The sequence below is a fragment of the Eleginops maclovinus genome, chromosome 23, assembly GCF_036324505.1.
Source record: "Eleginops maclovinus isolate JMC-PN-2008 ecotype Puerto Natales chromosome 23, JC_Emac_rtc_rv5, whole genome shotgun sequence".
NCBI lineage: Eukaryota > Metazoa > Chordata > Actinopteri > Perciformes > Eleginopidae > Eleginops > Eleginops maclovinus.
Window position 1 is genome coordinate 28,486,979 of NC_086371.1, and position 23,520 is coordinate 28,510,498.

The 23,520-nt window shown below is 39.2% G+C and overlaps 1 protein-coding gene and 1 long non-coding RNA gene across 2 annotated transcripts; both read left to right on the forward strand.

Annotated features, from left to right (window-relative positions):
* Positions 1-14,641: 14,641 nt before the first annotated feature.
* LOC134859572 (uncharacterized) lies at positions 14,642-17,793 on the forward strand. The gene is made up of 10 exons (XM_063876111.1): positions 14,642-14,830; positions 15,464-15,689; positions 15,831-15,906; positions 16,078-16,358; positions 16,435-16,504; positions 16,633-16,707; positions 17,018-17,224; positions 17,301-17,400; positions 17,480-17,642; positions 17,782-17,793. Exons 1-10 carry the CDS (start codon positions 14,802-14,804, stop codon positions 17,791-17,793), a joined length of 1,239 nt encoding a protein of 412 aa, XP_063732181.1. The 5' UTR covers positions 14,642-14,801.
* Positions 17,794-17,828: 35 nt separating this feature from the next.
* On the forward strand, positions 17,829-19,206 carry LOC134860154 (uncharacterized). Its single transcript, XR_010165195.1, has 3 exons — positions 17,829-18,065; positions 18,204-18,330; positions 18,490-19,206. It is a non-coding gene; the product is annotated as an uncharacterized LOC134860154 (long non-coding RNA).
* The last annotated feature ends 4,314 nt before the right edge of the window (positions 19,207-23,520 follow it).

Genomic DNA, 23,520 nt, shown 5'->3' on the forward strand with positions numbered 1-23,520 from the left:
GCTTTCACTCGTTTGTAAATGTCCTCCAACCTGAATGTAAATGTAATATGAAGGTAACTTAGATCTGGAGTTAGTATGACTCAACGTTGACATTTTGATATCACATGACACAAACAGAAGGACACGAATATCTCCTGTGGGAAAATCCTGTGTCAGTTTGTCTGTTTATACATTAATAAAGTACTTTAAATAGGAATAAAAACATCACTGTGGCCGTTTGGAATTCAGTTTGTGTAGCATCAAATAACAGCTTTTTAAAGGTTTTTCACCCAACAAGATGACTTAAGAACATAAGTTATGAATTTGTTCACTTCTTGTACAGTTGGCTAACAAATTAAACAAATGCTTCCACTAAAAAATATTTATTAATATGTTTTTATTTATTAGAGTTATTTCTCAGGGACAAAAACCCACAAATAAAAAGCAAAGTCAAGCTTTGCACCTCGTGGAGCTAAGTTCCATCTGTCGTCCCTGAGCAGGTAACAAAATACAATAAACAGGCACAGTTGAGTAATACCCTGGCCTTGTGTTTCTACTCTGGTGAAGTGGTGATGACTCAATCTTCCATCTGCTCATCAATGGACACGTTCGATTCTTCTCCTGCAGGTGTATTGACAGCAGGTGCCATGCTGGTGAGATAATTAGCTTAGAATGGTAGCCGAACAGTCTATATGTCGTTGTTTTAAGCAAAATGATTGCAAATTAAAATACTTTTGCCTACACAGCCTGTTTAAATCATTACATACTTTTGCATATATAATTATTGTTGTTCCTAACACTGTATTATGGTGTTTTCTGAGATTTCATCCAATAAAATGTCTTCTTTTTGTAAAAGAACTGGGCAAAATGTGCCATTGTGTTTATTGGGTGTGAATGACTTTTTCCCCAAAGCTAATTATTTGCATAATTTTCTTTAACGTGTTAGATCTGGTCATTTACAGGCAACTCTTCACCCATGTGAATGTGTGGTACATAATAGGGGTCCTATAGGGGCCCTACATTATACCACACATTCACATGGGTGAAGAGTAAACACAAATCATACTTCCTGTCTAATACTCAAGTGCAATTAATAAAGTGCACTTCATGGAGGAGAGGATGCATTTCAGTCTTCTTGCTGTTAAGTTAGTGCACTAATAACACTAAGCTCATTTGTTAAACGCTATATCCATCAGTAATTTATTCTTCAGTCAAAACTATTCCGCTCATAGTTTTTCATCCGTCTGAATGCCTGATATCAAGGTGTTTCAGTATCTATTATTGAGCTTTAATTCACTACAAGATGCATCTCTGGGCTAATGGCATCCCAGTAATTGGTGTCCTGTTTGGTTGTTGCAGGAGGGAATTCAATGGAGGGAATGATCATCCAAAACAACAACGCCTCAAATTTACTTTTTTTCAGCTTTAGTCATTTGCTGATGCTTTGATGTGATTTTAATGATGGTGCTCACAAATAGATTGCAGTCTGGTTTCAAATACCACTCTATATTCCTAAATAATAAGCATATTCTTAACTGTCTCTGTCATGCTTCCAATAGAGATAATTTATTTCCACATTATTCAGAACCAGAAGCACCCCTCAATAACTGTGTCCCTAAACTTTGAAAGCGTATACATTCTATAGTAATCATGCCCTTTTGCTCTTTTACCATCACAGTAAGCTTCTGATTGAGAAATATACCTACAGCTAGATCCATATGTTCCTATAAGAAGCTCAAAGTTCAGTTCACAAAGATAAAAAATGAAGTACTTTCATTGTTCACTATCCTTAAAACGCAACTAGATACAGAGAGATTTTTGGCTTTAATCGGATAGGACAGTGGAGAGTGACAGGAAAGTGGGAGAGAGAGTCGGGGTGGGATCCAGAAAGGACCACGGGTCGGGAATTGAACCCAGGTCATGGGCGTACGGTGCAGGTGCCCCTGCCAGTTGTGCCACGGCCGGGTCCGTCTATATGTTTTTTTAACAAGTTTGTTGTTAAAAGCCTGAAATCCGTTCTGTGGTTAACACAAGCTTACAATATTTTCACCAGTTTTGATTTACGGGATGAAAAATGTCAGGAAATGTCAAAAGAACTTATGAATGTCAGAAGATTCCAAGTGTCATAAAAACGGTGGTTGCTAAAAACTGCCTAAATAAACCACTAAACGTCATCACACCAACAAGTGTCTGCCTTTAGCTGAGCAGTGGTGATGCGCAGCCATGCGACCATGTTAAAGTTTGTTTGTAGCTTTAAGTTAGCTTTTTATCATGCAGTTTGCATTAATGTATAAAAAGGTGGTTTTATTTTGTGGGGATTATTGTGCTGAACATAATGTGATAAGTATCATAAACTTGTTTGCACCAAAGGTTACTTTAAGACCCATACCGAAATGCAAAGGGGAAATCTTGTTGCTGTTTGCCGAGGGACGCTTTGTGATGCTAACTTCTGGGTTTGCCAACAGAAATATGTCATCAGTGAAGCACTCCATTGTCTCCTTGTTCCAATGTGTCTTAAAAACTAAATTGGCTACGGTAAATGATACTACTAAACGTCATCAAGCAAAACAAGTCCAACTTTAGCTTAGCAATGTTAGCTTTTTCATCGCGGCAATTGCATTACCACTTCAAACATCAGAAATGTGGTGTTAATATTTTCAGAAATATATATTTTTTTTAGTCGAGGGACCCCTTGCGATGCTCACTTCTGGGTCAGCCGACAAAAATAAATCATTACTGAAACACTCCAGTATATCCTTGTGTTACTGTCATTTAAGAGAACATTGTAATTTTCAACAAAACTAAAAATTGCTCTATTAATGTGAATTTATTTTAGATAGAAGACTACAGTATGAACATATACAGTTGTGTTTCAGAAAATGATCTGTAATTTTGTAATATAAGCAGTGTTGGGTGTAACGCGCTACAAAAGTAACAGTTTTACAGTACAGTATTACTTTTAGCTGTAACAGTAATATAACGCATTACTTCTGAAATTTGGGTAATATAATACCTGTTACAATTCTCAGTAACGCAGTTACAACACATTTTAACCCGAAATGATGTGGTGTTTAGTTTCTAAGAATTCACAAACATTGCGAGACATTCTGACACCAGAGAAATAACTGTGCGGGTAGAATAGTAACTCAGTAAGCCTGTTTACTATTGGTTAAGAGGGCTGCAGAAACAGATTCACAATGCAGAGCTGCAGGCTCGGATAAAAGCAAAGAAAAAGACAGGAGTGCGCGCAGGCCAAAGCAACAGAAGGTAACTTTCTCTCGGTCTGCTGGTTGAACCCAGAGAAGTTGAGAGACTCGTGGCAGAGTGTTGAAGATCTGCAGCCTCTGTGGAATCGCCAGCTTTTAGAAAGCTTGTCAGCCAAATCCCCGTTAACACACCAATGACAAGGTGAGCTAACGTTGCCATAGAGACTCGTTCATATACAGCAGGTCACAGGGCCGTGCAGAGGCTCCACTAACATGTTATTAATAACACACAGAGACGTAATGTTACCGGTATCACATATTATTCAGCCTACTTAAACAGAGCATGAGTTTAACTTCTAGCTCATTTCCTAATTTTCAGCATGTACTGCCAGATAGATAGATAGCTTTAACTAATGAGCTGCAATAAACTACATTTTAGCATTTAAAGCCATACTGTTGCGGTTATTTTGTTGAGAGTAACTCAAAGTAACACAAAAGTAGTGTAACACATTACATTTCAGAGACAGTAATAATGTAATGTAACTTATTACTTTAAAAAGACAGTAATAAGTACTGTATTACATTTTGGAAGTAACTTGCCCATCACTGAATATAATATAATATCAGACCACTGCAACTTTCACTTTGAGGTCTTGAAAATCCAGGAGGGTTGGGCACTTTCTGTAAATGACATTAAAATAAAGAAAATTCCATCTAGTATTTGGTAAAAAATGTGTTGTTTGTTTTTGCTACTCTTTAATGTCATTTTTTTGTCCCATATGTATTGTAGATTTCATTTTTTTAAATGCAAATGCTGTTTCATTGCTGCTGAATAAATAAGGAGCCTTTACACTCCATGTGTTACAGGAGTGACACGTGCAAATTGCATCTTCACGGACACCCATGCGCCGTACGAACATGGCTTGATTATATTGGGAGCAGAATTTATTCCTGTCAGACAAACACAACCAACAAAAGCTCACACACGTACTTACACAGCTGCATCGATGCACACACAGGCATGCAAACCAATTTGCCACCATGGCAGCTTATGTTTCATGCAGCCATACATACCTGTCAGCCCAGCTTCAGTACAGATACTGAAGAGGTTCTTCTTCGCTCAAACACGCACAAACAAATACACTCCGGAGCTCAGGTATGTGAGAGAGTTTACTGCAGAACAGCCAGCTAGTGTAATTCAAGTGGAGTATCCATTAGAGCAGAGAACAAATCTTTTCACAGTATAAGTCATAGTAATGAACCCGAGCGGAGCTCCCCACAGTCCATACGTCAGCGCACTGAACACATCAACTCTCCGAGACAAAGTGGGGCCGTAAAACCAGTGTGTCTTGGTAAAGGAATGTTTTGGTACATTTTAAGGGCTATCTAAAATCTAATTAACTGTGGTAAGAACATCTCTGCGAGGTATAATTCACAATTTGACACCCTGATCTGAAGGATAAGCAGCGCTGCTGACTGCGTTTACCATTGCAATCAATAACCAGAGCTTTTACTGCTTGCTGCTGCATAATTTTCAATGACTGGTAACACTGTCTTCTTCTTATAATGGGAGACCAGCGAGACTGTGTTATAGTTTGTCTGTGCATCAGCATTTTTGTATGGCAAGTACTCAATTATTGCAATAATACTTTGTTTAAGAATTCACAGACTTGCATTGTACAGGTGGTATAGATAATAAGAAGCACTTCCCATGACATCAATAAGTCCTCATACCTAATCATATTCATTTTAGTTTCAAATAGATAGCTAATGCAAAGGTTCTGTTAATGGTTCTCCATGGTACAGTTGGATTTTCATATAATAGATCTAGAACTGGGTTTTTTTTTTTACATGTTTTTGGTTAGAAGCATGATATACAGTAGATAAGATAAAACAGCTAACTAACATCCTGACTGAAAATGCATTCAGTTATCAACCAACACTTTCATGAACCTTTCTATCTCAAGCTCAAGCTACAGTAGAAATAAAATCATGCTATATTTTATGCAAATACAGTCATTCAAATGAAAATCATAGGAGATCTTCACAAATTAAAATTCCCCATGATATACTAACAGCTTAAAGTTAGGTGTCATGTAATAATGGAAAACATATTGAAATGAGAAGTCATATGACCAACTTATGAAAGGAAAAAAATATAAACTAGGAGATCATTTCATGGAATTAAGTGTATTATAGCATGATATTATGATATATTGTTGGCCACTCTGTAGGACAATATACTTCTCTTTTCTGTCTCTACATATCTTGGATAAAGTAGCTGCTACATTATAACAGTTGTTCTCCCCATAATGAATAGATTAAAGATTCCGTAAGTAAAATTGTTCCTTGTCTATAGTTCTATGCTGCAGAAAATGTATATAAAACAAATGAGTATCAGGATGAACCTGAATAATTTGTTCAAGCAATGTCATTATTTGTTAGAGTGGAACAAATAAAACCCTTTTTATTATTGTCCTTGCTTCACAGTAGGGTAATAGCAGTATTAAAGTTGACATAATTACACTGGTGTTTTTAAATATAATGGAACTACTCACAGCCATCTGGCTATTATAATACATAATGATGCACATTAAACCACACGGACAACCCTTGGCAGCGTTTTGTCTCATATTGCATTTTTTTCCCACTCTGTTAAGAAATTGCAGTCAACAAATAATTACAATGTCAGGCCAAAACAAAAGAAGTCCGTGCTCGCGTGACAACGTTTTGTCTAGAAAACATAAAAAGGCAATTGTGCATCATTATCATGCATTAAATTGAAAGACAAAATAAATCCAAACCATTAGCATTGTGCCTTACTGCTCTGTGTCACCGCTACATTAATTTCCTTTAAGAATCAGGTTGTAACCTTCCATTCAGCATTATAAAGCATATTGAGTTAACACCTGCTGATTGGTTAGTGTGCTAATGATCTTGAGTGATAGAAGGACTTTCTGGATCAGACCGGAGGGAAGGAGAAAAGGTTGGAGAAAGGAGAAAGGGAAGGACAAGCCTGAAGAAGTGCTGATACAAAACAATGTCACTATATGTAGTTACTGTGCTGCTTGGAGACATGTTTTATGTTCTCTTTAGATACTTCATTTATACTTATTTCTAGTTGAGAGAATGAGTTATTGATAAGGATATTTTTCGTTATGCTTTTTTTACAATATCTGGCTTAGTCACTTCGTTTCAGAAAAATCCAACCCTATTCTTACAATTTGGTTAACTGGTCTGTTTTGGTTATGAATGTGCATTCAAATTTTGAAGTGAAGATCAAACTATGATTGGCTTTTCAATTGATGTACAATGGAAGTTTAGACCAAGCTGATAACTAATTGTTTTTATTCTGTAACTTTAGTTCCCATTGATGTACACCATTTTCTATGTGCCATTTGTTTTCAATAAAAAAATAAAACCCCCAATGAATCAAATGTTCATAGTGGCCAAATGGTGGTACTGCAATACTAATAAATAATGTGGAACTGGTACTAGAATTATCCATTATTCAAACAATTCAGTCTTAAAGTTGTAAAATTAGGCAGAAGCAGAGTTATTTTCCCTTTCCATTCATCTGCCTGAGCAAAAAAACTGTGGTTTTGATGGCAGGGATTCAGGAAACTCTAGTGTGCATGCTCTACGGGAGCAAGTCCCCGGATGGTATGGTTACTTTTTGTAACAACATGCAGGACAATGTTGCCTGTGTGTGCAAAGGAACAACTGTTATAAGAATGGACCAGGCCCTGCTTCCAATGCTGTATCCAGTTTTTCATACACCCATTAAAAATTGAGACAGGCAGGCAGTGCATTTTCTGAGAGTAATCTGCTTGCATCCATGGTCATTTAATTAACATTTGACATGTTAATGATCATATATTAATCACAAGATTGTAAAAAAAAATGTTTTTTAATTTAAAATGTATTCATCTACATTTGTATACACGCTCAAATAATGCCTTTTTGATAAATCCTACTTTTTTAGCCATGTTTTGTATTCTCTAAAGTTTTCATCTACACATTAATGAGGTTTTGTGACAGTAAATAGTCAGAGATCGCCCTTCACCATGTGAATGTGACTTGTAATGCACAGTGCTCAGCGTAAATGAGTACACCCCCTTCAAAAAGTAACATTTTAAAAAATATCTCAATGAACACAAATACATTTTCCAAAATGTTGACAAGACTAGGTTTTATATAACATCTGTTTAACTTATAAGATGAAAGTAAGGTTAATAATATAACTTAGATTACACATTTTTCAGTTTTACTAAAATTAGGGCGATGCAAAAATGAGTACACCCCACTGAAATGTAACAGTAATCAACCACAGGTCAGTCAAATTATTCATTACACAGGTGTCCAGCAGACAGCTGACTATAAAAGGGTGTTACTTAAAGAAAACCCCTTCCCATCTCATGTTGTTAGCAATGGTCCCACATGGAAGAGAAAGAAAAATCATTTCTTTACACTGCAAAGGTGAAGGGTACAAGAAGATCAGTAAAGCTTTACTGATCAGTCAGAATACTGTAGCAAAAGCGGTACAAAAACTTTTAAAGATGGAACTGCAACCATCTCACAGAGACGTCCAGGTTGTCCACGGAAGTTGACAACTCGACAGGAGCGTCTTCTGATGAGAAGGGTGGAAGAAAAGTAGCATGCAAGTTCACTGCAGTTATCTAAGGAAGTAGAAAGCCAAACTGGGGAGACTATTTCCTGTGACACAATACGGCGTACACTGCAGAGGAATGGCATGCATGGGTGCCGTCCACGAAGGAAGCCTCTCCTAAAGCCCAGGCACAAAAAAAACCCGCCTAGAGTTTGCCAGGGCCCATGCTGACAAAGATGAAGACTACTGGGACTTTATACTCTGGAGTGATGAGATACATGTTTTTGGAACTGATGGCTTCAAAACTGTATGGCGTCGCAAAGGTGAGGAATACAAAGCAAAATGCATGGTGCCTACAGTGAAACATGGGGGAGGCAGTGTCCTTATGTGGGGTGGCATGAGTGCTGCTGGTGTCGGGGAGCTGCGTTTCATTGATGGCATCATGAATTCACAGATGTACGGCTCTATACTGAAAGAGAAGATGCTACCATCACTCCGTGCCCTTACTCGTGCAATTTTCCAACATGACAATGATCCTAAATGTGGTCGAAACTTCTGAAGCAATGGAGCTGAAACTCAGAGAGACACTGGAGAGCAGGAACTTGATGGCAACACACTGTTGGGTTTATTCGGAGTTACGGCCGGAGAATTGACAAGACATTTACTGTAGACACGAGTTGCCACAGCGGTTGCCAAACCAATTCTGAACATTTCGACAATAGGAAGAGGTTTTAACTAGTTCCAAATGGATAATCAACATTCTCAGAGCAGCAGACTAAACAATCTAGGACAAAACGTCTAACTTAAACTGTCATCTAGGTCACAGATAAGGTGTTTACCGGAGCATCTGTGTCCAGATAAACTGGCGCTAGCTGTCCCTAAACAATAAAGCCAATCTTAGGTCAGCTTGAACTTTTACCCACTGTGGGAACAACAAGGCTTCGAAAGCCCAGGCTGCCCCTCCTTAATGAAGATAACAGCACCTCCAAAGCCGTAGAGCCAGGTCAGAGGAGGACAGAGAGAAGAGATGCAAATGAGCTAAAGATTTACAAGCTTACACAAAATATTCCCTAACACTAAACACACATCTAAAGCCACTGTTGGATTTCTGAAGAAGAACAGGGTGAAAGTGATTCAGTGGCCAAGTATGTCTCCTGATCTGGGTAATCTGATTCCGGGTAAGAAAGAATGACGTGGTAGGAGCATGACGAATCAGAGAAGGATACTCCTGATCAATAAGACCCATTCAGAAAGCGCTCATGGGTGCCTACGTCAGCGTTTCCAAAAGTCTGCGTTTCTGCCTGACCACACTAATCAGCAGCCCCGGGGTTTTAAAATTGAAACGGGGCCAGCAGTGTTTCCAAAAGCCTCCGTTTCAGGGGCTCAAAAACACCGGAGTAGTGTGGACGCGAGGTGTAAACGTACTAAAAAGGTTACGTTTTAAAACGAAAACGCAATAATGTGGACGAGGCCTAAAGGAAACATGCAGGCAGTCAATCATGACTGTAAAAAGCAGCATGGCTGTCTGGTAAATGAAGAGCTGAGCAAGGAAGACACAGTGCAACAGAACAAGCTGGCTGAAATGTTGGCTTTGACAGAACTAAGCAGTGGGGAGGGGAAGATTTTGTAGTGAAAATTGTCTCTTTTGCTAATCCCATTTCATGCCAGCTCAATCCAACTCCCCGAAATATTCTGAAATGTACACGAAGCACCGGAGGAAGAAGGGAGGGTGGATGGAGGAAGGGAAAAAAAGATAGGAAAAACAGCAGGGGGGTGAGTCATGAAAAAAAAGGAATGGATGAAGAGACATACATGGAAATTGGGCACTGTTGAAATTCTGCTGCAGCAGTCCATCAAAGCGTGGATTGGATATGGTCCACTCAGTTTCCCCCTTGTATTTCCAATGGGAGCAAGACAATGAGTTTAAGCCTCTCTTACACTTAACATCACTCCCTGAAGCTTCTGCCGCTCTACAGTTGAAGTCTCACACCCTTAATCTTCCAAACATTTGATCCCGGCTTCTTACAATGCCAGCTTTGCCCCATACTGTGTTTATCCTGGATTAGTATGGAAGAGGTAACTTTGTTAGAACACCCCATGGCAGGGTGGTCTACATATGACATGAGCTGTCAAAACTACATTACATTTGAGCAAGGAAATTTACAGTTTTATGGTTTGTCTTGTTATGGGACTGACCCTGACTTCTGACATCTCTGTGAAAGACTTCAAGGATCTTTTTTTTAAAATATATTCTGCTTTGTGCGCCATTAACAAAGAGCACAAGCTAAAGATCAGACTTCTTTCAAAACTGATTTTACAATTGTCAGCTTGAATAGGTTCACTTTTAGTTCATTTTGAATGAATATTGCCACTATGGTGCCATGTTTTATAAATTGACTGCGTCAAAGCATTGGTTGCTGAAGGCCATCTCCCAGTTTGCAACTCTGTAGTCAGCTTGGAATTCCTTCACACTGTCCTTCATTTTACATTAAAAGATTTGTTTCATTTTTAAAGACAGAAAATATGGGAAACTGACTACGATTCAAGTCTTTGGTAGATTTCTAAAGAGTCTGATTGTGAATCAGAACTTATTAGTTACAAGGATACATGCAAACTTGATGCAGGCTATTTAGGTAAAGACATGTCCACACATGTTTTATCCTACTACACTCAATAAACTGAGACAGAAGAAATAAGTGAATAATTTTTCAATAAACAAAAACAAACTAATCGAAATGCCAGTAAAAGTCATTAGCTAGCCAAAGACTGTACATTTGCTACTTTGGTTAATATAACAGACTGACAGAAAGTGATGGGGTGGTAATATTTGAACCTGACGAATGTGCTTCTTCATTCTGAATAAACTGAAAGTGTTTTCCTCTTTTTTTATTTTCTTAAATTGAGTTAGGGGTGTTGGGCTATAATAGGATCATTTCAGAGCTAGAATGGACAGGAGTTCTGAAAATCATTTCTTAATTTATTATTTTTGTAACTCTTTTCAGTAAAGCCAACCAGGCTTGTTTTTCTCTCTGTCAGTGGGGTTAACATGGAAAGCTAGGGGTGTCAATGTTTACCCTCTCCATTAATCTATAAACCTTCATGCGTTAAAAAAAAAGGTATGCAAATTAAATAAATTACCAAGTTCGACCCAAGCTATTTCCTTAGCATGGAAATATGTTATTTTTATGCTTCTGATTTCTCCTTTTTTGCACCACAACATGCAAGGAATACTAGTATTTTGAACTATCATCATTACTCACAGATTATTGTGATGAATGCAACACATTTTTTATCAATTGATTACCAGCACTAGAAAATACACTAGCGCAATTTTCATGAAACTTAGTGGTAGCATGACCCAAGAAAAAACAAATTACTTTTAAGAGGAGACCCAATTTACATCAAGGAAAAACCACTTATTATTCATTGTAGTTAACATTGCGAGATAGGGCATGGCCTTGGCTGGTGCTAGCTGTCAGTGAACTTCTAATTGTATACATTTTTACATTATTTGATAAGCTGTATGTATTTTGGTACCAGGGTCAACTAATTCAGCTTAAAGTAGGGCAATTATAAGCTTAATGTTCTTTATGATCATACAATTTATTTGAAAAGAGCCATCCCAAGTTTCACACAGACATGCATACAGAGTCCCTTTTTTTGCCAATCATACCTTCATTCAACCATATTTTAAATCTCATTATCATACTGTAAACGACTTCCCTGGCATCCTGAAACCAATGTTCAGATGTTATACATGTTACATAAAGGAATCCCATGTTATTATACATCCCAGTCCCTCACATACAATAATCATCATTTATCCGCCAGTTACATGCATACATGTCCTGTGAAAACACCTCAGAAGGTTGCAGAAGACCTAGTTTTCTTACAAGCATACACATCTTTTGACAGTTTGGAAATGGGGCTACACCCCTGGACACAAATGTATGCAAATAAACCTACAGGCATGTGATTCATTCAGAGTGTAAAAGCCAGCAAATGTGTTTAATAAATGACTACACATCCATCTGTTGTTTATGAGTTTCATTGATGTTTTCAATCTTGTGGTTTCATTTAAAAGATCAGCTAAATTGTATTGATGATTATGGAACATATTTCCTTCACTGACCTCAATACCTAATCTAATTTGTCCTAGTAATCATTGGCCTTTGAAACCCGTAATGATGAGTGACTTTAGAACAGAAGGGGAAAATGGCCCTCTTACACCACAACTCTACTTTGTTTAATTAAGGCAGGACAGCTCGTGTTAACTAACTGGACTGTCAGGACTGCAAGATTTAATTCCCCACACCAGACACACACACACACACCCACGGCCACGCACACACACACACACACACACACACACACACACACACACACACACACACACACACACACACACACACACACACACACACACACACACACACACACACACACACACACACACACACACACACACACACACACACACACAGGCTCCCATCATTCCACATGCCTGGCCCTGAACATCAGAGGGGCAGTGCTGCAGATACACCAATGAGTGTAGCTGCCATGGAGTGATGATCCACAATTTATTAGCTCTGAATTTGATGGAGTGTGATCAGAACACACGCATTGTCATGGTTAATCTGGATTCACATGATCAATGTTGCTTGTCTTGGCGGAAGTGCTACCCTCAACGTCCTGCATCGCTCGAAATTGTTGCAGAGCGCAGCGCTCAAACTTCAAATGATTTCAACGTGCAACAAATTAGAGGACAGTTGTAGGAAGCAGAGCAAGCTAGCAAGGGAGTCAGAATTTAATGTTCATCAATTTCAGAAGATCATATTACGTCAATATTGGGCTAAAAGCTTGTTGTGCTGCCACCAAGTGGCGTGTACCACTGAAGGATCAGATATTGCTCGCAATGTGATAGTGAAAGAGACAATTTGCCCTCTGTTGCATACATTACACCGAGGGGAATCCCAGTGGCTCTCTGTGCCAGCAACTTTGTTGATGCTTTGGCTATGTGTCGGAAATTGTTGGACTACATACCTTTAATTCAGAAATCATGGAATAAAGTAAAATACCCTCTGTTTTCTCTCGCAAATGTATTTACAACAATACAATGTTTCAATCAATTGATCGATTTACCATCCATTTGAAATACTATATATAAATGCCACATACCATATAAGAGCCAAGAGTCTGGCTGATGCAACTAGAGAGGCAATTAGAAAAACATGCATGTGTTTGCACATCACATCTTTTTTTCGAAATGTGTTTGTAACTGTTGTGTGTGGACTTGAAGCTCGGTTGTGCAGCAATTATCCCTCCCTCACACAGTTACAGTAGCATTTTTTCAATTACATGTTGACAACAATGATGCTAATCTGCTCACAGTAAATGTCTCACAGTGTATCATGATGCTCTTTGGTGTGACAGATTTGTTCTTTTCTCAATGTGCCTATTCCAGGAAGCATTGTGTGCAGTATATTTCAAGATGCAATCTTATGTTGTAGCAACTTAAAATCAGCTGCTGTCTAGAGAAGATGAGAAACTAGAGGCAAAATATGCAAAGAAACACAGTATGGATCTAAAGTACTTTAAGATCTTTGTTTAATGCTTGCAAGCATGACGATTCCTTATGAGTATGTCATGCTCTGTGTTTGACGGACTTTCTCATAGGGAAGATACCATACATGTCAAACAACAACATTTGAGGTCAGGTGGTTGCCCTATCCCAATATGCAAAACTCACACCCTACAAAGAACAATTGCTGGTTGCAGATACCCCCCTAAGGCAAATTGCTTTCTTCCCCCCACTCTTTCCTGTAGTGTCATAAACTCCTTCCTAAGATACTGTATGCAAAGCCTCTGTTTTCACACATATATACCATTCCTAGTATAGCCTACCACTTTGTTAACAGTTTCATTTCATTAACTTTACACTGTGTCTAGCTTTAATACCATCATTTCCATAACATTTCAATCTGGTTAAATATTAGTAAACTCGAGAGTACCTTCCTGTCATTATTTTGCTATGCATGCATTTTTTTTATGTATGTACTCCACACATGGCATTTATTTTAAAACAAAACAAAACATGTACACTTAACACAAATGTTGTAGCACATGGTGGAAAGGAACAGGGAAAAGAAAATATTGCTTTACCTCCCCCTTCTTAAAGAAAAGAAAACAACCATTAAAAAAAAGTGAAATAATAAAGCAATATTCTGTCTAACACAGTTGCTTACAAATACCTACAGAAAAACAAACCAGAACACAATCAAAAGTCTACTTCATATTTTCAGATTATTTTTTCTTTATATATTTCTTAAAAGTCCCCTATTATGCTACTTTTCAGGTTCATATACAGTGGGGCAAAAAAGTATTTAGTCAGCCACCAATTGTGCAAGTTCTCCCATTTAAAAAGATGAGAGAGGCCTGTAATTTTTATCATAGGTATACCTCAACTATGAGAGACAGAATGAGAAAAAAAAATCCAGAAAATCACATATATTATATATATATATATATATAATATATATAATATATGTGATTTTTCTGGATTTTTTTTGTTTCATTGTGTGCCTCTATCCTGAGCACACAATGAAACATTTTAAGCATATACAATCTTATTGAGCGCGCAATTGTACATTTTGAGCACAGGAAAATATATTTTGCAAGCACAACATTTATGTTTTGAAGCGAATTTTTCTCTCAAGCCCTCACAAAATCTTGCTCTGTGCGCGAGCAGACCGCTGCACGCGCTCTCTCTCCTCTCTCGCTCTCTCTCTCCCTCGCTCAACCTCTCCACCCTGTGTGCGCTCAAGTTTGCACAGCGTTACGAATGTGCCACAAAACCAACCAATCGGAGAACTCGAGAAGGTTCATTCTGATTGGCTGTCTCGTCTCCAATCATATCTTCCATCTGAGATACTGAAAGAGGGATTTTCGGTTGACATGAGGCTACTGACATCCATGATGACTATCATAGGACATGATGGCAGAATCTAATGAAGAAAATAATATGCCACAGCGTCAGGTGAGTTATACATTTCTTTTATGATTTCATGTTATTGTTTTTGATCGTTTCCGATAAGAATTAGATGCTAGCCGGATACAAAGCTATAGCCTATGTCTGGTTTAAGCTAACAGCGAACAACCCGTAGCATAATTTTAGCACTAGTTTGATGTCGAATTGTTGGAATTTTTACTGAACATATGATCATGTTAATGTTACATTCTGAATTGATTTAGGGCGATCGTGCAGTTGAGTCAGCAGCTAGAAACCTTGTGTCTTTGCTGCTTAACACAATGGCTGCAAGCGGCTCAGGAAGGCCGACAGAGACAGTGCCTCCTGCACCTTCTAGAAATGTAGGGCTATCAGTGCCGCAAGAGATGGCAAGGTCTGTAATTCAGCCACATGTTGTTTTCGTTTTGTTTAAAAAACAAAATTAAAAATCAATGTAGTCTTAAGTCTAGTAGTTAACTTTGGTAGGTCCCATCTTTTTAACCGCTAAGATGATTACATTCAAATTTCAAATTCAAACTTCGACTTGAACAAGACTTGCTTTGTAATAGCATTGGAATATATCTAAACATGTGCTATTTAGATTTGTTTATGCAACACTTGATTGTTATTAAACACATATAAAACATATAATTTATTCCACAGATCTTTTCCAGGATATTTTAAGTCTGACTTTCGTCGTGGTAAAAAGAGGTGTTTGACTGCCGCCAAGCACCTTGTTAAGACCAGCATTAAGACAACGGCTCTACATTTTTATCTGTTGCCAAAGAATATATCCCACACACCGTTGCCAACTGAGGAGCTTGAACTCCTCCAGGCAGGCATGGGAAGACAAACCCTGACTCTTCCTGAAGATGGTGATCACGCAGAGGTACAGTTTGTCAGTCCATTTGTTTGACTTATCATTGAAGTTATTTATTGTACTTCAGTCCGAGTATTGTCACCATCAATAATCCTCTTTCTTTCTCTCTCTCCTTCTCTTCCACTCTCTTTCTACTTTTTGTTAAGCAAGATTTCAAGGCTCCTGGCTGACACATTTCCAAAAATGGAGGGTCTATGTGGAGGATGGCTCTTGCATAAGGCTACAGGTTTGTGGGATTTAGTTTTGTTGGGTTTTCATGTTACTGTTTATCACATCTCACTCTCCCATTTGTTGTTGGTGTACATTAACCTATATGAGGTATTGATTACTTGCCTTTGAGCATTAGAGATGGCTGACAGGCTGACAAAACATTTTCTCTCTCTTTCTCTCAACTAAGGTGGCAGTGGTAGACGAAAGCTCACTGTCATTCCACCAGAAGCAGAGGGGTGTTCTGTCAAAGCTCTGCGAGCTATGTCAGCAGGTGGCAAAGTCACTTTTTACATTGTACCACTTCAGGAGACATTGGACACCTCTCCACTGCCTCCTGACTCGCATTGCTTTTCAAAAATGCCAAAGAAGACATTTTTCCAGTGTAATGAAGTGATGCCTTTGCAGATGCTTGCAGTACACATTAGGACATGCAATGGAAAACTATCCTCTGATGAGACTGTTGATGAGGTGAGAGCAAATTGTTTTTGTATTTGTTCGTGTTTCAGCTGTTTGTAACATGGAACATATTTCTTTCCAACTTTAGGTGGTGTGTCCAATTTGCACCAAAGAATTCCCAGAGGATGAAATCACAGTCCATGCTAGCCTATGTGGAGGCAGGTGATCTGCCTTATTCTGCTCTTTGTATCATAAACATTGTATTTTATAGATGTACCACCTGAAGAAGGTCTGTAGGCTTACATATGCAGTGTTTTGTATTTTAAACTGCATATTGTTTGTGCAGCTTGTCAGGGACTCCTGCAGCACATAACAATAGTCCAACTACATCTGCTCCACCTCCAGTATGCAAACCAAAAAGGTATGTTTCATTAAGATGACCTTTGCATGAGTTGATATCAAATACAGAGTAAATGATGAGCTCCATCACACAATCCATATGCTTTCGTGTCTCCCCAAAAGCTAGCACTCACATTCTCTCAAATTATTTTGAACAGGCTATTCAAAACATAGCACATGGTGCACTAATTTTGATCACGCCATTTGATAGCCCCTTTCTTTACCAAACATTGTTCAGCATAATAATAGGACAGTTATATGGCAATAATGTATACAAATTGTGTTTGGGAATTTGGGATAATCTTATACTTTTTCTGTCCTCTTTTTTTAAGTACGGAAGATGTATAGCGTTTACTTGAACACCAAGTTGACATCACAACAGAATTTAAACTGTGTGTGGATAGAGAGGGCCTTCCAGACAGGGGCATTCTCCAGTGGAAACGGAAAAAAAGCTGCATCTCCTACCAGTACTCTTAAGGTGGTCTATATAGGAGAGGCAGGCATTGACACAGGAGCAATAAGGAAAGAGTTTTTGACTGGTTAGTTAATTTAACTGTTTTGTTGTGATATTAAACCAAACCAATGGATCTTTGCTTATTTGCTTTTTTCTGTAAGATATGGTTTCAGGTATTGAAAATCGATTCTTTGAAGGAGCTGGGAGCCAGGGTAAAAACCCTGAGTTCTCTTTGACAGACCTTGATAATGACAACTTCAGGTTGCTAACATACTGTTTTTGTATACATTGTCATGAATGTAAGGAGTTTCTTTACAGACTTTCTCTACCTTGCACACAGAACTATTGGTGAAATAATGGCAGTAAGCATTGCGCAAGGTGGCCCACCTCCTGCCTTTTTTAGAGCGTGGTGCTACAACTTCCTTTGCACAGGAGAGGTGGACTTCCATTCTCTGTCAAAGGAGGATGTATCTGATCTAGAATCCTGTCTTCTCATCAGCAAAGTGAGTACTCTGTTGGGCATTTTAAGATATGAATTAGATCTATGTTTTAACACCCATTGTAAATATGCCCTTTATTTCAATGTTGGACATTCCCAGGTCGAAGATTCTGCAGATGAGCAGTCTCTGATGTTGTTGGCAGAGGACATTTTAAGCTGTGGATACACAAGCCGTCTCAAACTGGACCATAAAGCCACCATCATTCGGTAAGAGTTTTATAATCATTTAAAAATGTTTATTTTTCAAACCAGTGTTTCATTTTAATTTGATTTTCTTCATAGAGCAATTGTCTTGCATTCTACAACAAGGCTGATTCCAATGCTGCAGCAGCTCAGAAAGGGCATGGAACTATATGGCCTGGTGGACCAGATGGCTAGAAACTCTGAAGCATGTCATTCCTTGTTTGTTCCAGGGAGAATCACCAAAGTACGATTTTTAACTGACTCCATTTTTTTTTAGAGTCTATTCATCTTTTGTATTCAACTTTTGATTTTGTATTGCCTTAATATCTTTGGTTTGAACACTTATAAGATATTAAACTAAATCTTAATTGACTCTTCATAGCCTGATGCAGATTTCATAATGATGAACTGCCAGCCACGTTTTAGTGAGAAAGGGACATCTAAGGAGAGAACTGAGAGGACGAATATCAACTTCCTGCAAGATTTCTTGCAGGAGATTGAAATGTCAGGTATGGTATACTGTATAGAATGCAGTACACATATGAATGAATGCTTTACTGATTTTAATGCACTGAACACATACCTAATAAATGTTCTTGGATATTTTTTGAGACGAGTTTAAATTGCTTTTCTTAATTTGTGTTATTGAAAATGTACATCTATCACAGATGGGGAGCCAGACAGTGCAGCTGATGACAAGGAGCCTCTTGCAGTGGCACACGTGCTCCAGTGGATGACGGGGCAGGCCCATATCCCCATCCTGCCTGATGAAAAGAGACAATTTAAAATAACTTGCAAATTTGACCATGAATGCAGGGAGCGGCTGGGAGACCACCTAGTCTGTTACCCAATTGTGAGTGCCTGCACTCGGACTGTGACTTTTCCAGTCAGGCATCTCAGCACTTACACTGACTTTCAAAGAGTCATGGGGGAAACAGTGAGATATGGGGGTGGATTTCACCGAGTGTGAAACAACTCACTCTACTCGAACTGAGTATATTATTGTTTAAATATATTTGTTAATGGCATTATGATGAATTCATGCTTCTTTTGTTTTACTTATAAAAGCATGAATTGTTTTGTTGTTAGTTGTTTGTTATTTTCCAGACAAGCAAAAAGGCACATAAGGAGCTGTTGGTTTAGAGTGGTTTTAATCAACTAATTGTCATTGTACATACAGTGCAAAAATTGTGTGTACAAGTCACGGCCATGTGATGGAGAAGGTTCCAGAGGATCCACAGTTCTCTGAAGTTCTTGTAGATCTTCGTCATCCAGGGGGCACAAAACTTCAGGAACCACAACGGCCCCATTTGAGTCTTCTCGTAATATGGCACACTCCCAGTCGATGCCTGGGTCTTGAAGTTCCTAAGGATCCAGGAAAACAATCAAACTAAGTTTTGTACATGAAGCATTTTTAATGTACACTTGTGTAACGTTTGATTTTTCAAAAATAAACACAAATGTTACATAAAGGTGATTTTGTTTACCCAAAATTGTTTTATTCTAGAAATTCAAACTACTAGTTTTTGAACAGATTTCTGTTGCCAATATTGTTATATATCTGTCAGATGTGCCTATCATCACTCAATGCAACAGAACTGTAGGATTTGTAAATGGAAACAAGTTAACTACAGCATATCTATACAAAATTGAAGACAGAAAATCAAATTGATTCAGACCTTTTAACAATGTTAGGGAATGAATATTTAAGAAATAATGTTGGCTTTCAAGCTCCATAGTCCAATTGACATTGATGTGTATTATGTGTTGAAACTAGAAATATCTGCTTGCCACACACCTTCGCAACTCAATTGTTTTTTTAAATATATTTAATGTGAACTCTCTTTATAACTGTTACCTCAAGTCTCTCCCCTTCGTCTAGACCTTGTAGATGTCCCATACATCACAGCTGTTCAGGAGTGAGACCTCCCTCTGTTCTTAGAGGATGATTATTCCATCCTTGGATAAAGGTGTCAAGGTCTGCTCGGAGTCGAGGGACAAAGATGTAGTGCACACCAAAGAGGTGAACCACATCAGAGATATCAAGCAGACCATCTTCCTCCAGAGAGTGAAGAGCATTGTGGTACTTGCTGCTGACTGCAACCCAGACGTCACGCCAAAGTCGCTCTATCCTAGAATTACATTTCAATTGATTTACTTGAAGTTATTTGTGCTTTCATTGAACAACCAAACTGCTGCGGTTACTAATAATTAAACAGGAAAAATTTCAAGACATAAAAACAAAACTAACCTCTGATTGTGGACACTCTTGCCAGAGATAAAGCTGGCTCTTCCTGTGCCCCGTGTGGCAAACATGTACTGTGCAATGTCCACGTTTTCGACTCCCTGATCCCACCCTTACCCTTAGACCAAAAACATTGTAATAATGAATTTAACAAGGTTTACTTGAACTTCAAGATCTTGAACTTGAAAATGAAAGATCTTGTTGCTAGTGTATTAGTGCTAAAAAGACAATACCTTGATGGTAGGCTATGAAGCTGGGTTGATCTCAGGAAGAATGAGTATGCAGTTGATGCTCTGTTATTTGTCGCAGCATCCAAGTACATGATCTGCATAAAAAACAAATGAAATAGTTTACATCTGCTTTCAGATATGGCTAACCTTAGAGCTTTTAGTGTTGCATTATTCCATAAAAGAAAGATAGACACGTCCTACATCTTTACACATAGCGTTTCAATAGAGCCATCAACAGGTTTTGGCATTTATATTTATATATATATATATATATATATATATTCAAATAGATCAACTTGGTATAGTTTACAAAATATACACTTTTTGATCAAACTAACGATAAGAACGACATGTCTTAAGCAGCGGATTATGATTTCATGCAAATGTCAGCTATGTCGCTGTGTGGACATTGAGATCTTCATACAATGCATTTTAAGGTCAAATTGTACAATCAAAACAATCTACATTAAGGTAAGAACATTGATGATTCCCCCACAAGACATGTTTTAACATGTATATAATATAATCTAAATAAGCAAGTAAGTTTTATTTCAGAAGTATAACTGCTGGTCACAAGAGGCCTAGTACTTTGAGCTGCATTTATTTAACACTAGTAAACAAGAACACGTTAATGACCTTCCTCGAATAGCCATCTACTCCACCAAAGACCACAATATTGTACCTGTTCAAAAGGGAAAAAGATGACTATATAATTAAGATGGTTCTTATTATATACTCCCAATATTCAATGCGCAGGTAATTGCATAAGCAGGCTATTTTACTCTACCTTATCAGTTTATGATTTGTGTCAATGTGGACAAGGGAGAGAGGGCCTCGCACGGAATAACTTCTTCGTACAACACACCCTAGTTCTGTGATCCTTGAGAAGATCCCAGCAGCATCAACCCGATGCATAGAGGCCATCATTCTCCACCACTGTACACGGTGGCCCATTGAAACCAAATGGCCTTGAACCATTCGATAACCAGCATTTGGCATCTGACTTTTAATACCTGAAATAACGTTGTCAAGTTCTTGGTCATTCAAGGTTTCAAGGTTTCAAGGTTTTTTATTTGTCATATGCACAGCAGATACAGCGTATATGTTGGCAATGAAAATCTTATGTCGCGTGCTCCTCCAACAACTCAACATACATGGTGCAAAAGATAAATAAAATAGTAAAAAAGAGAGAAGAATATTTACAATATCAACAATACAGATTTGAGGAGGTGAAATATATATATGTGGAATACATTGAGAGTATTTAAATACTTTACACTGTTGAATGAGGAGGTATGGACAGATGCATATATTATGTATAACAGATGTATATGGCAGATATGTATAATATATAGATATGTGTACTATAAACAGATATGTATAATATATAGATATGTGTACTATAAACAGATATGTATGGCAGATGTGTATAATATATATGTATGTGTGTACTATAAACAGATGTGAGTAGACATTCACACAGCTCAGGAGTTCAGTAGTCTTATAGCCTGTGGTATGAAACTGTCTCTGAGTCTGGTGGTCTTGGTCCGGATGCTGCGGTACCGTCTGCCAGACGGCAGCAGACAGAACAGATTGTTGCTGGGGTGATGGGGGTCCTTTAATATCCTACCGGCCTTCTTCCTACACCGCTGGGTGTAGAGGTCCTCCATGGATGGCAACTCCGTCCTGGTGATGTGCTGAGCAGTTTTCACCACCCTCTGTAGAGTCTTACGGTTGAGGGCGGTGCAACTGCCATACCAGGCGGTGATGCAGCCAGTCAGGATACTCTCGATGGTGCACCTGTAGAAGTTGCAGAGTATCCTGGAGTCCATGTTGAACTTCCGCAGCCTGCGGAGGAAGAAGAGCCGCTGTCGAGCCGTCTTGGATATGACCCTGGTGTGATGTGTCCATGTCAGGTCCTCACTGATGTTAACCCCGAGGAACCTGAAGCTGCTGACTCTCTCCACAGGAGTCCCGTCGATGGTGATGGGTGTGTGTGCTTCTCTCTGCCTCTTCCTGTAGTCCACAATCAGCTCCTTTGTTTTTGCTGACGTTGAGATGGAGGTTGTTGTCCTGGCACCAAGATGTCAGGGCTCTGACCTCCTCTCTGTACGCCGTCTCGTCGCCGTCTGTGATCAGGCCGATGACGGTCGTGTCGTCAGCAAACTTGATGATGGTGTTGGAGCTGTGTGTGGCCACGCAGTCGTGCGTGAACAGGGAGTAGAGGAGAGGGCTGAGCACACAACCCTGAGGGGCTCCGGTGTTGAGGGTCAAGGTGGAGGATGTGATGTTCCCCATCCGCACTGCCTGGGATCTGCCCGTCAGGAAGCTCATGATCCAGTCACAGAGGGCGCTGTTGAGCCCAAGGTCCCTGAGCTTAATGATGAGCTTGGAGGGCACAATGGTGTTGAATGCTGAACTGTAGTCAATGAACAGCATTCTCACATAAGTGTTCCTCTGGTCCAGGTGGGAGAGGGCAGTGTGGAGGGTGAGGGAGATGGCATCATCCGTGGACCTGTTTGCTCTGTAGGCAAACTGCAGGGGGTCCAGTGAGTCAGGGAGGGAGGAGGTGATAAAAGTTTTGACTAACCGCTCAAAGCACTTCATGATGATGGAGGTGAGTGCAACTGGGCGGTAGTCATTGAGGCAGATGGGTTTTGTCTTTTTGGGGACAGGGACAATGATGGACTCTTTAAAGCATGTGGGGACTACAGACTGGAGCAGTGACCTATTGAAAATGTCTGTGAACACATCTGCCAGCTGAACTGCACACACCTTGAGAGCACGGCCAGGGATACCATCAGGTCCTGGAGCCCTGTGTGTGTTGATCCTTTTCAGAGATCTACACACATCTGCACTGGTTAAAACCAGTGAGCAGGGATCCTGGGCCTTTGGTGCCTCCACAGCCGGGGGCTTCTCAAAGCGTGCATAAAATGTGTTCAGTTCATCTGGGAGAGATGCAGACACTTCCTCAGCACCACTCGTTGTCCTTTTGTAGTCTGTTATTGTTTTTAGTCCAGACCACATATTTCTGGCGTTGGAGCCCTTGTAGTTCGACTCCACCTTGTCCCTGTATTGTCTTTTCGCACTGCTAATAGCTCTCCGGAGTGCATACCTGGAATTCCTGTACTCATCCAAATCACCGCCGCTGTGCGCGATGGCCCGTGCTTTAAGTTTAGCTCGGACCTCGCCGTTTATCCAGGGCTTCTCATTTGGGAATGTCC